Source organism: Pseudoliparis swirei, chromosome 22 (genome assembly GCF_029220125.1).
Source record: "Pseudoliparis swirei isolate HS2019 ecotype Mariana Trench chromosome 22, NWPU_hadal_v1, whole genome shotgun sequence".
Classification (NCBI taxonomy): domain Eukaryota; kingdom Metazoa; phylum Chordata; class Actinopteri; order Perciformes; family Liparidae; genus Pseudoliparis; species Pseudoliparis swirei.
In genome coordinates this window covers 14,350,325-14,362,548 of record NC_079409.1, presented here as the reverse complement: position 1 = coordinate 14,362,548, position 12,224 = coordinate 14,350,325, and the positions used below count along the sequence as shown (strand labels likewise).

General features: G+C 43.0%; 3 protein-coding genes across 3 annotated transcripts; 2 read left to right on the top strand and 1 right to left on the bottom strand.

Moving 5' to 3' along the window:
- Window positions 1–106: 106 nt before the first annotated feature.
- Window positions 107–2,360, bottom strand: isoc2 (isochorismatase domain containing 2). The gene is made up of 7 exons (XM_056443999.1): window positions 2,272–2,360; window positions 2,041–2,148; window positions 1,544–1,668; window positions 1,241–1,453; window positions 705–775; window positions 464–581; window positions 107–263 (listed from the first exon to the last, which is right to left on the bottom strand). Coding segments are annotated over exons 2-7 (594 nt in total). The 5' UTR covers window positions 2,042–2,148; window positions 2,272–2,360; the 3' UTR covers window positions 107–197.
- Window positions 2,361–2,402: 42 nt separating this feature from the next.
- On the top strand, window positions 2,403–4,822 carry atg12 (ATG12 autophagy related 12 homolog (S. cerevisiae)). The gene is made up of 4 exons (XM_056444000.1): window positions 2,403–2,596; window positions 3,364–3,500; window positions 3,619–3,681; window positions 4,630–4,822. The coding sequence occupies exons 1-4, from the start codon at window positions 2,503–2,505 to the stop codon at window positions 4,687–4,689; spliced, it is 354 nt and encodes a 117-aa protein (XP_056299975.1). The 5' UTR covers window positions 2,403–2,502; the 3' UTR covers window positions 4,690–4,822.
- Window positions 4,823–7,531: 2,709 nt separating this feature from the next.
- On the top strand, window positions 7,532–11,398 carry LOC130213377 (germ cell-specific gene 1-like protein). Its single transcript, XM_056444952.1, is given in 7 exon segments — window positions 7,532–7,727; window positions 10,032–10,136; window positions 10,139–10,207; window positions 10,375–10,422; window positions 10,526–10,678; window positions 10,819–10,930; window positions 11,035–11,398. Coding segments are annotated over 7 exon segments (1,047 nt in total).
- The last annotated feature ends 826 nt before the right edge of the window (window positions 11,399–12,224 follow it).

The following is a 12,224-nucleotide window of genomic DNA, read 5'->3' as shown; positions in this document are numbered from 1 at the left end:
CAATAAAGAGGAACAAGCTATACGTTTGTCCTCAAACGGTTTTGACCCAGGAGACCCTCACAGGGCATGAGGCTTTTTTTTTAAATTCAGAAACATGAAAACAAACCAGATTTATAGCAGCATCACTTTATTAGTTGTTTGGAAGCAGTGACATTCTGCACAGTATATCTGGGACAGAAGGGCAGGTGATGATCTGCCTACAGAGCGCCGATGAAGCCGAGGAGGTCGGTGTCGGGGGACGGGTGGGTCAAAAGCCTCTGGATCTGTTAATAAAGAATACATGATTGTCACTTTTATAACTGATGCTGGCAGCACTATCAGAAGTCAAGATGGCAGCTTTACAAGTGAAAGAAGTGCCATCACTGCACCATGAAGTTTTGACAGCAGTCGGAGGGTATACTGCAGGACTTGTATGTTTATGACACATGGAAACAAACAAAAGCAACTGGGGTTCAGTCAGCACCTCCTTGAAGTTGGGGTGTTTGGCGTCTTGAACCAGCTGCAGCAGAACAGCCTCTGTGGTGGTGAGGTAAGCGCCGCTCTGCTTCAGTCGAGACAGAGCAAACAAACGGTCCGTCTGGCTGTGGAGGGAGACAAACAGTCACACACGCATACCTATGCCGTTTCCAGACACACACAGGAACATATTTAGATGTAATGTAGGTGATATTGATGCTATAGAACAAATAAAACTGTCAAGATACCTTCTGGATGAGACGGCATCAACCACAATATGAACCTCCATTCCTTTTTCAAGCAGGTCAAATGTTGTGCACTGTGGGTAAAACATCCTTATTGTTAACTTAAGTCACAAATTGTAATTCTTAACTAGTATTTTTTTGCATAAATATATAACATACACATTTAGATGCATCTTGGAAATTGTTTTAGAGGCTGTGTGATTAATTCTTTCATGGCTCGGGCCCAATGACAATTTGAAAACATTAATCCTGCAAGAATGTATTTGACACTGCTGATGTGTTCATTGGGAACGCTAGGAAAGAACTGGAGAATCAAACCGGCACAGAATTGTGTTTCCTGATTAATACAACTGTGGCACACACTTTAAATACATTTCAAACGGAGAGGGATAAGCGCCTGATGTCAACAAAAGCACGTAGTGAGTCGAGGGTGAACGTGAATGAACAGGAATGCGTTCACTACTGGAAGTGCTCTTCGTGTTGCGTTTCATGATGCCGAGACAGAGGAAGTCATTTGAACCGCTCAGCTGTGTTCTTACTGCGATACAGGCGTGGGCCTCTATTCCACACAGTATCGCCTGCTTGGGGTTCCCCAGGTCCTGCAGCTCCTTCTCCACCACGTCGATCATCATGGTGAAGCGTGTTTTAGCATGAGCGGTCATGCCTTCTGCTCCCAGCTCAGGTACCGTGGGACCCAAGCCTTTGGGGTACTGCTCTGTCAAAATGGAGGGGATGCCCAGAACACGACTCGCCTGTGAGAATAAGGGGAGCAATAATCAATACGTATAACACGTACCACTGATAGACAATGAGATATTGGTGTGATGGAGAGTATTTCAAACCTGGAGCAATCTGGCCGCATTGCTGACGATGTTGGTGAACTGAAAGATGTTGGGTCTGAACTTCTCCTGCATGTCACACAGGAGGAGCACTGAATCATTGGTGGAGAGTCTGCCGATGCCCGCCACTGCAAGGTCACAGAAAAGAAAGCGTTCAGATACATTAAGGTCCAACTCTATTTAGGTATTTACTGGCATTTAAATAGCTCTGAAGCTTTTAACAATAACATCTGAATAAATTCGCATTGAATGTCCTCTTTACAAAGTGGTGGCTACTTTTGAGCTTTATTTTAAACTTCTAATGAATGTTTCATGGTGCAGTTTGTGTCTAGAGGTTTTCTTCCTTGTGCGAAATGTCCTCCATTGTGCTTCATTGTCCTCATAACGTGAGACCGACTCGTGGCTGAACGCAAATCCATAGGAGCGACGTGGTGATTACTGCGGTCCTCGGTCATTTTGTTATTTGAGCGAACTTAAATATACAACGAATATTAACTTACTGTTGTTGTCTGAATGGTCCGATTGTGAGGCGAGGAAGTGGGCGACAGGTTCAACAGGACCGTGAAGTGTCCAACTGTCAGGTTAAAGTATCACCCTTGTGACGCCTCCTTTGTAATTAGAAACCAACAAAACATGTAACGTTAGCCTACCTATTTTACTGGCAAGTTAAAGAATGCATTGAATGTTACACAGAAACAGCACACTATCAACCACATCAGTGGAAGCCTTACGTTATCATCAAATATGGCTAAAGGAAAATAATAACTACTCGAGCACGCAGCGAAGAGGACAGATATGTTGAATAGCCTTTCGCACGTCGTCCAAGGTGGATTGACCAATAGAAATACGTGTACTGGTGATTGACGTTTATGTGAACCAATAGCAGCGACTGTTCATCGCAAATCGCCTCGTCAGCTCAGGTGGGCGTGAACCACAAAGCAGCCCACAGTGGTCACACGAAGATGGCTGACACCGCTGAGTCCCAAGTAGAAACGAAAAAAGAGAAGTCACAACCGCCTTCGGAGGATTCAACGACAGCTGATGATAAGAAAAAAAGTAAGAAAGTGTAACACATCAAATATTCTACGAAATAAGCGAATAACACCATCTGTTTACGAGTATTGTTGATATGGTTAGAGGAATCAATTCCGGGTATATGACGTAGTAAATGATGTACAGACATTCTGGCCAATAGGAGTTGTTCTTCTTTTTTGTTTATCCAATCAACAGTTAGCTTTTAACATTGTACTTCCGGTTTGGGGAACGTCTGAAGCTAAAGCTAAAACGTATCAAGGCGTCATAACTCTTTGCTCTCAGAGGGCACATATCTTTCAGAGGCTCTATTTGTTTTCATAATGTATCAAATACATGTCACGTTAATTTCAATAGCAACAACACATATTGTACGCACGAGTAATGTGTTAAGGCTAAGCTAACAAACTCCGGCTAGCTTCAGCCTGAAACGGCCACAGCTCAGTTTATTGAACTGATCATGCTCCATGTTTTGGTGTTTGTAAAGAGTTTATTCAGGAGATACTCCTTTTTGTTTTCTTATTGTTTTCATTAGCAGTGTGAGGTTTGATTCAGGGGTCGTTTTCTGTTCCAGATGTATTTATTTTGAAACTATTAAATAAATAAAGAAATATTTTCAACTTTGCCAAACAACTTTAATGTTGTTTCCTAGGTGCTGAAGTTTCACAGGTTATTCCAATCAGGGTCAACAATAAAGAGCAAATCATTCTAAAGATGTGTGGTCAAACTTCTAAAATCTATGGATAATACAGCGGCAGCACTTTCATTTATTATTCTCTAATTTTTTATAGTTGATTTGCTGCTCCAGGCAGTCGGAGCCACTCCTATAATGAAAACCAAGAAGTGGTCCGTAGAAAGGGGGAGGACGATACAGTCCCTGTCTCAGTTCATCTCTCGTTACCTCAAGCTGGATGGCAGTGAACAACTGGTAAGAATGTAGTTTGTCTACTCGTTGTTTCCCTTTCTAAAGTCGTGCATTGGACAGAGACTTTGTAAACATGCTTCAGGTCTTTCAGTTATTATCTACTTCTGCTTTTTTTCTCCAGTTCATTTATGTTAACCAGTCATTTGCCCCCTCACCGGATCAAGACGTCGGGGTCCTTTTTGATGTGAGTACATATAACGCATGTTTTTAATGTCATATGACTGTCGGGAGCTTCTTTTAAATAGGCATAATACAATTAACCAAAGAGGATTTAAAAGAGACACCAATAGCAGAAAAACATGAGTCACTTTTGTCTTCTTACTTTTTTAAATCCACTTAGAAACATGAGCATTGATTTGCATTCTTGACCTTTGGAACAAGACGTGGAACAAAATAACACAACTCCAAAGTCCAGTCTCTGACTTTTTCCACAACAAACACAAGCTCTATTTCTGTTTCACTGATAAAGACTATGAGATGTGGTTAAAATCACAGAAAAGCAACTTTAACTTACACACAAACTTAAACCATCTAACACAACACAGGTCCACACAATGAGTCTTTATGTTGACTTCACTACTTTTCAACAACAAATATTGAAATATTTGTTTTATTCAGTAAGTGATTACCGTTAAGAACTTTTCAATAATGTAAACGTTCTGAAAATATGACTTTTTTATAGGAGACATACTGTAAATACACGCTCGAACAGATAATGTAGTAATATTTAGAACACGTAACCATAGTATAACTTCATGTTTTACCCTGAATGAAGTATTAGAATAGTAGCCAATGTGATTGTCGAGCCTCTGGAGCTCAGCCCATCGGAGTGAGATGGTCATGTGGAGCGTTGACCAGCAGAGGAGGCAATAAGAGGGATGCTCCACATGAGAAATGCCGACATCCTAAACCGCTGATTAAAGTGACAGCAAAGTCCTCCGAGTCCAGAACTCACAGCAGACATCCGTTCTCCCTGCTCATCAGGTCAATGATGTCAAATTACATTTAGCAGTTAGCTTTATTTACTTCAGTAATTTTGGAACTGTACTGTCGCATCACTCTTCTGCATTACTTTTTAATGAGCATTTACCGTAATGTATTTTTTCTCTCTCTCTCTTTGTCTCTTTTTCAGTGTTTTGGCAGCGATGGAAAGCTCATTCTGCATTACTGTAATTCTCAAGCCTGGGGTTGAACTGCTCTCGTCGCCTCCCCCTTTCTTCAATCAACTTCCAGACATGCACACAATGTTGTTTTTTCCATTTGTATTTTTCTTTCAGTTTTTCTGTACTATATTGTAAATAAAGTATTGTGACTATATAACGCTCTTCAAACTGTCTTTTTGAGGAATCACATTTGGCTCCTTAACCTTAGCTTTGCACAGCGCAGCTGCTGATCAGGTGGGAAAAGAAAAAGCTCAAATCATGTGGATACGTTGGTTCACACACATATTCATTCTTTTAGTGTAATAATTGAGTCCTTAGTTAAAGTCACATTTGCATAGAACTCAGACTGATGTTAAAGGTGTTTGGGAGGTTGTGAAAAGAGACAGAAAGAGAGGAGGCACTATAGTAGCAGATGGACTAAGAGGGATTACATCATTCAGGATGGGTTTGTAACATAAATTCCCATGAAAGACGGAGTAGAGTGGCGTGGAGACGGTCGCTCCATCAGTCTCGCATCTCCGTCCAACTATTGGACGGGAGGATTAAAGGGAGGAGTACAGCTGGAGGGGTGAGGGCCACTCCTGGAGGAGGAATACTAGTGACTGATGCAGAGGGCAAAAATGAAGAGGTCAGTGACACGGGGAATCGGTTCAAGATGGAGCAACTAAAATCAAGTTCTTAACGGAGCTTTTTAATTAGGGCTCTCGAACGAGGCGGACATATCTGAGGACGGGAACGTGTTTTTTCTGGGAGAGCAACCTCATGTTTGACCTGGAGTGCTACAAGGGACAAGAACAATATCTTTGGTGGGTCCTTGTCACAGATTTCCTTTATCAGAACTAAAGCTGAAAAGATTATCGGTCAACAAAAAATATATAATTTCAGTCAAATTGTGTAGTTTTTTTACACGCCGCATCTTTAGATGAGAATGTGAAGCTTTTCTTTTGATTCATGATGTGAACTGAGTAGCTTTGGTTTGTTATTATTGATGTTCAGATAAAATTATATTATGTGCATTATACACTCTTTTCTCATTTAAAGAAACTAAACAATCATTCAATTATTACTTACAATTACATATTGCTTTTCTTATTAAGCCGGAATGGAACTTATTTAATTTTCTAATCAGCTGCTTAGTTTCTAAACTTATTTGTCACAAAGAATTTCCAATTTTATTGTAAGATTAAATCAATTGTATATTGGTGTTACGGTCTTCATATAAGATTCCGGCTAAATCTAAAGATGAACTTGCATCCAGCCTGTTTAGGCTGTAAATTTGCAACCCAATATTGTTTATATATATATACTGTATATATATGTATAAACAATATCGGGTTGCAAATTATATATATATATATATACATATATATATTGAATATGTTCATAAGGTTATTGAAGAGTAATATTAATGGAGAAGAATTTGACACTGGAGGAAATATAGATAATACTGGGATAAACCGCGTGCAGGTCACGTACCTTGTACAGCTAGCTGTCTTTAGCATTTAAAAAATCACATAAATGAGATATTTAGGCCGGCCGCCTTCTTCCTTGCTGCAGTACAATTTACATATATTAATCAACTATTTTCACAGATACAGTAAAACATACAAATAAAACCCATGTCCAGAAACATACATATTCTTATAATTTAGTAGCCACGATTAATTTCCCCCCCGATGTTGTTGCTCAATGTGTTTATGGTCAACATTATTCTAGGTACTCGACCCCACCATGTTCCCGTGTGTGTCTGGCTGAGCTCAGTTGGTTTAACTGATGCTCTGCTGTATTTCAGGCTCTGTGGGCTGATGGGGAGACGCTGCATGAGAGACGGACAGCAGACATGGTCAGAATGCACTTCACACCAAAACACACCTTACGGTTTACACAATCAGATTAAAGAAGATTATCAAGGATTACGAGTACAAATTTCATTTACAACTGTGGTTTATCCATAATTTAATCAAAAAAAGTAATCTCTTGTTTTTGCACCCCTCCGCCTCGTCTTCCACGGACTCAGCGTCCAGCGGTGGAGTTCATGATGAGCGGCAGGGCCAGGCCTGAGTGAGTTCATCAGGAAGCAGGAGGATGTTAGCCGGGATCACGGGACAATCACTGGCTCCTCGACAGCCGGTCCTCACAACCAGGAGGACAGGTGTCCTCAGCACTTTTATGGCTCACTGATAGTCAACAAACTCATATATCGCCATATGGACACACTGGTTGTAGCCTTTATGTGCTCTATTTAACTATTTAAATTTACTTTTTTTGCCAGGTGATGAATTGGGATGAATTTAAAGATGTTCGCTATTGCCTCTTTAAAACATACTAGTCTTATTGTATGTTCTTTTGGGACAGTCGCACTGATCTATGGTACACACACTAAAGGGTCTGCACGTGCTGAAGTCAGGGGATGCATGGCCACAGCCACTCACCACGGGGGCCGACAGCAGGACATCAACGCGGTCTGCCCAGCGTTCTTACGCCCTTGCAGTTGTCCTCGAGTGAACCCCGTCCGCCTAAATCCCCTCTTGTTCATATATTTTCTTCCATCTGTCTTTTCCCACGTGTATCAACTTTAGAGCATCTCATCCACCTACCTCCCCTCTCGCTCTCTTTCTCTTTCTCTCTTTGAATCACATTGACTTTAAAGCATCACTTTGTCCGCTTTTTATTGTCCTCTTCTGTCTCTCCTGGGACATCGTGTTTATCTTTCCATTTAAACCTGGCAGCTCGTCACCTCTTTAAACCAGCGTCAAACGTCAGCTCCATCTGTCCTGTTTGGCCTCTTCCAAGGTGCATCGTCCGCCCCTTCTTTACCTCCCCCCCCCCCCTCTCTGTCCTCCCCCTGCCTCCCTCTTCCCCTGTGTGGCCATGCTGGAGCGAATGTCCCGTCGATCTCGCTCCTGGCTCTCCTTGACCTTGACCACTCTGGCTCTGGCCCTCTCCATCCTGGCTCTGTGCACCTCTTACTGGTGCGAGGGCACCCACAAGGTGGTGAAGCCACTCTGCCTGTCGCCCGTCCAAATGAAGAACTGTGGTCAGAACAACAGCGAGCCTGACACCACAGGTAGATGTCCCATTGTCTTTGAGCTCTCCACGTCATTTGTGCAGCTTTATTGCTTATTTTTGTTACGTTTACCGTAACTTGGATTGCTCTTCTATTTGTACTGGTACATTTGTGTGCATTCGTTTATTTTAATATCCATCTCCCTCCTGATTTTGACACTTTTTTGAATTCCAACAGATCATTTAGCAGGCGGAGAGGTTCAGTTCAACACTTTCAAGATTATTGGTGAACACGCGCAGATTTAGCATCTCATAAATGACAATGTTGAATTCATTTTTTAAGGTTAAACTCTATGAACAAAGGAGCAAAAAGAGTTGCGACTAAGAACTTTTTCTAGCAAACGAGGAAGCAACAAGCTTACAATAGATATGTTAAAAAGTATGCAAGAAGTACTCAGAACCTCTTTAAGTAGGTTGTTGGTGTGTTTTTTATGGCAAATGTTAATCTGCAAAGCAATTAGTGAGTACAGCTGTCAAATAAACTTAGTGGATTAAAAAAAACATGTCGTGAAGTAAAAGTATAAAGTAGCACAACATGGAGAAACTGTCGCTCAACATCTTTCTGATGTACAGTACGCTGCTACAGACTAAATGTACTTTGTTATGTTCCACACTGGTGGATTGGAGTATTTCAGAGTATTAAGCTTTGAACTGGTCCAAAGATAAAGTAGACGATACTAAACTGCAAAAAGTTGCCCCGTGACTTATCCTGATGTCTGTTGCAACACGTTCACGGGTGAGGCACAATTAGTCGTGCCCAGCATGAGACATTCATTTGTTTTCTTGGCATTAGGCTTTTGCAATCGTCAGCCATGACGATTATGTTAACTGACTTTAAATGTTGAAATGTTGTTACTGACCAGGTGCCACAGGCTATTGTCTTAGAGACATATACTCTCAGCAGGATAATGCACCATTGCTTTAAGAAAAATTATTCAGACACTTGTTTCATTTCTATATTTCTTGCTCAATCACCATAACTCCTCAAAAACAATCCTGTCTCAAACTCTATTTACAGTCTTTTCCGGAGATTTCAACTTCATCATTAGCAGACTCTGTCTCAGTGGAGCCGATCAAGTCAAATGACCAAACACTGAGATGTGATGGAAAACTCTTCTTTGCCATTTCAAATGAAGATGAATTCCTCATGAATGAATATGTATGAAGGTGCCTTAACGCTCAGTCTGCCTGTTGAGGCCTCTGGGAATGAACGTCCCCCATGTTGAATGAGTTGAATGTGTTGAGTGTCTTGGTTTGAGTGTCATGTGGTCATTTGTCAGACGTATCGTGTCTTAAGTCTTCCAAAACGTGTCGAGGATATAAATTGCAGCTTTCTGACTTTGACTTTTCAAAAGAATATGGCCTTGACCGTTGAACCTGATTACACCAATATTGGATTTCTTTGTGTCCGTTTGATACAACCAATACCTCAAACTAATCTGAGTGGATAAACTCACTCCTGTGAGAAACTGATTGTCCTTGGTTTTATTTTTGTAATCTCTTTTTGAACATACCTCAGTCCCACAGTGAACTAAATTATGGGTTTGTAATAATCTGCAGGGTGTGAGGGTGGATCCCAAAGGTTTATTGGGTCCATGGGGGCGGCACACTGCCTGCTGCTTAGTTTTTACTTTCTCAACAGATATGCTTCATCCACAATGGGATTAACTTCTCCTACTGCATGATGGGGGAAATCATCTTTCATCCCTACATGTTGACTTGTCCAAAAAGATCTACCTGTGGTGGATTTAAGTCTCCCTTATGCTTCAGAACATGATGAAACACACGTGGGATGACAAGGAGCATGTGACTGAAGACACAGAGGCATGTTACTTCTGAGAAGAAGGTGTGAATCACACACTTGTTTTATGCTCGCCGTTTCTCTCGTTCTAAATCTCCTACTCTAACACTGTCCTTGTATGTTTCTGGCAATTGGTGCATAAAGCTTTTGAGCATGTCAAATATTCAGTTAAATAACCTTTTATGGATCTCTGAGGTATGAGTGCATGTGGGAGTCATACAAGCACTGTAAGTGGGATCAGTTGTTGATGCTGGTGCCTGATAGGAAGAGGGTCCTGAGTGTGTTTCATGTTTGCATGATATTGCTCGTGCAGAGTAAAGTTGGCCCACAGATGTGCGTGAAAGCGTTGCTGTCTTGGTGTTAAGAGCTGAGACGAGTTGGTGCACCCACCGTTCTTGGGTTCGACTCCTGCCACTAACTCCATCATCCACAACAGGACTCAGCAAGTGGAACAATGTCCCTCGGATGCTCCTTTTATTGTCGTCCCCTTGTGCCGTCACACAGAGAGTCCCACCCAGAACCCCTTCAACCGCACACTGTCTCCGGCCCGGAGAGACGAGCTGGCCAAGATCCGACAGAGGCAGCTGGCCAACGCAGTTCAGTACATCTGGGAGAAGACAAGTTTGCTTTTAGATACTTCCACACTGGTTTCTGGGAGAGCTGTGAGAAACACAGCGACGGTGAGGCCAAAGAACACACAACCAAACACACATTATCAGTTATACTCTCTGTATGCTTGTTTTTTTGGGCTTTCTTAGGTTCTTTTCAGTCTCAGTTCTCTAATCATTGCATTTGTTCTGAAAGAAATGTCTTCATTTTGTTCATATCTTTATATTTTGGTTGGCAGGGGAGAAATGTCGAAGCTTTATCGAGTTAACACCTGGAGAAACACAAGGCGAGTTGTGTTTGAGCCGCTTTATAAAACAACATGACATTATTATACATTGTTTTATATCGATTTGTGTGATTAAAATAAGTTTGTATTTTCAATGTTGCAGGTGTGCTCTGGCTCTCAGTTGTTTCAGAGTTTACGTACATCGGCCTGCTGGGGATGGGCTTCTTACTGATGTGGCTGGAAGTCTTGTGTTCCAAGAAAGAGATGCACTCGCTAAAGATTAATGCCTATGCAGCTATCTGCACGGTGTTATCAGGTGAGGCGCAGTGCATCCTTATGTTGCACTTATCTTTGATTTAACTAACTTATAACAACCTCCTCCATATATGATTCTCTATTCGCATGGTCGTCTTTCTTTTTTCTGTCTGTTTTTTTGTTTGTTCCACCCCCGTATAGGTCTTCTAGGGATGGTGGCACATATGATGTTCACCACAGTGTTTCAGATGACAGTCATCATGGGCCCCAAAGACTGGAGGCCTCAGTCCTGGGACTACGGCTGGTCTTTTGCGTAGGTGGTCGCTCTTTTGCGACAGCATGAAGCTGCGTTGTGAAAGCACGTTCTTCCAGGAGTGTCTTCTGTCTTTAATGATGATACATCTCCCCTGTTCCCAGTCTTGCTTGGGTGTCCTTCAGCTGCTGTATGGGCGCGGCCGTGGTCACGCTCAACTCCTACACGAAGACCATCATCGAGCTCCGCCGCAAACGGAGGCTCCGCTTGGAGGAGGCGAGAGCCGGCACTCACGCTCCCTCCTACGATGAGGTCATTCCAGGAGGCGGGCTCTACTCCGTCAGCGGCCTGTTGCAGTGTCCGGAGGGCATGATCGACGTCGCGTGGGCCCCGAGCGGCAGTGTGGTCGGAGTGGGAAATGGAGACGTGCCAACGCTAGTTTTGGTTGGAGGCTGTGGCCCAGAGGGATGTGAAGACTGTGAGAGAGAGATGGATGAGGCCATGGACCGAGTTGATTCACCTTGTTAGGGGATCTTTTATATCCATCAACTGAAAAAGACTGAAAAAACGGCAAAAGGAATGACGCTGCCACCGTGCTGAAGACGATCAACGTGAGCAAATAGCCTACATCCTGTTTTTTTCTTTCACGATGACTTTCAGTGAAGCAGGAAAATACAAATGTGTGTTTGAAGGCCGGTTAAATAAATGCATGTCAAACTGCAAAGACTACACTATAAATATGTCCCGCTGACATGCACGACTGTGTCTGGGACTGTTTTCTGGGTATTTCTCAGTGCCTCTGTCGTGATCGCGCAGAGGTTTGGACCCAAACGCAGCAGGCAGAGTTTCAAAATAAAAAGGTTTCCTTTAATTGTTCACTGAGCAGAACCACAGTCTGGCAACAGGAGAGAAACAAACAGGAACAGGGACAAGAACCGGACAGGAACAAAAACGACCAGACACCGAACAAGCAGAAGGACACAGGCTAAATACACTGGGGAAGCGAGACAGGTGGAGACACGGGTGGAAACAATCAGGGCGTGGCTGGGAACAATCAGGAACGAAATAGACAAGCACAGGGAACGAAGCACAGGGAAACAGGAAACAAGACAGGGACTTCAAAACAAAACAGGAAACACTCCAAATCATAACAGTACCCCCCCCTCAAGGGACGGATTCCAGACGTCCCACCAGGGCGGGTGGAGGGGAGCCGGAGGAGGGGCCAAGTGCATGGCGGACAGAGTCTGGGGGGCGGGCCGGGGGACGACCACCCGGACGAGGGACGCGCTCCGGAAGACGGGCCGGAGGATAGGAACGGGAAGCTAGGGGAACAGGGGTTGGACGGGACGGTTCA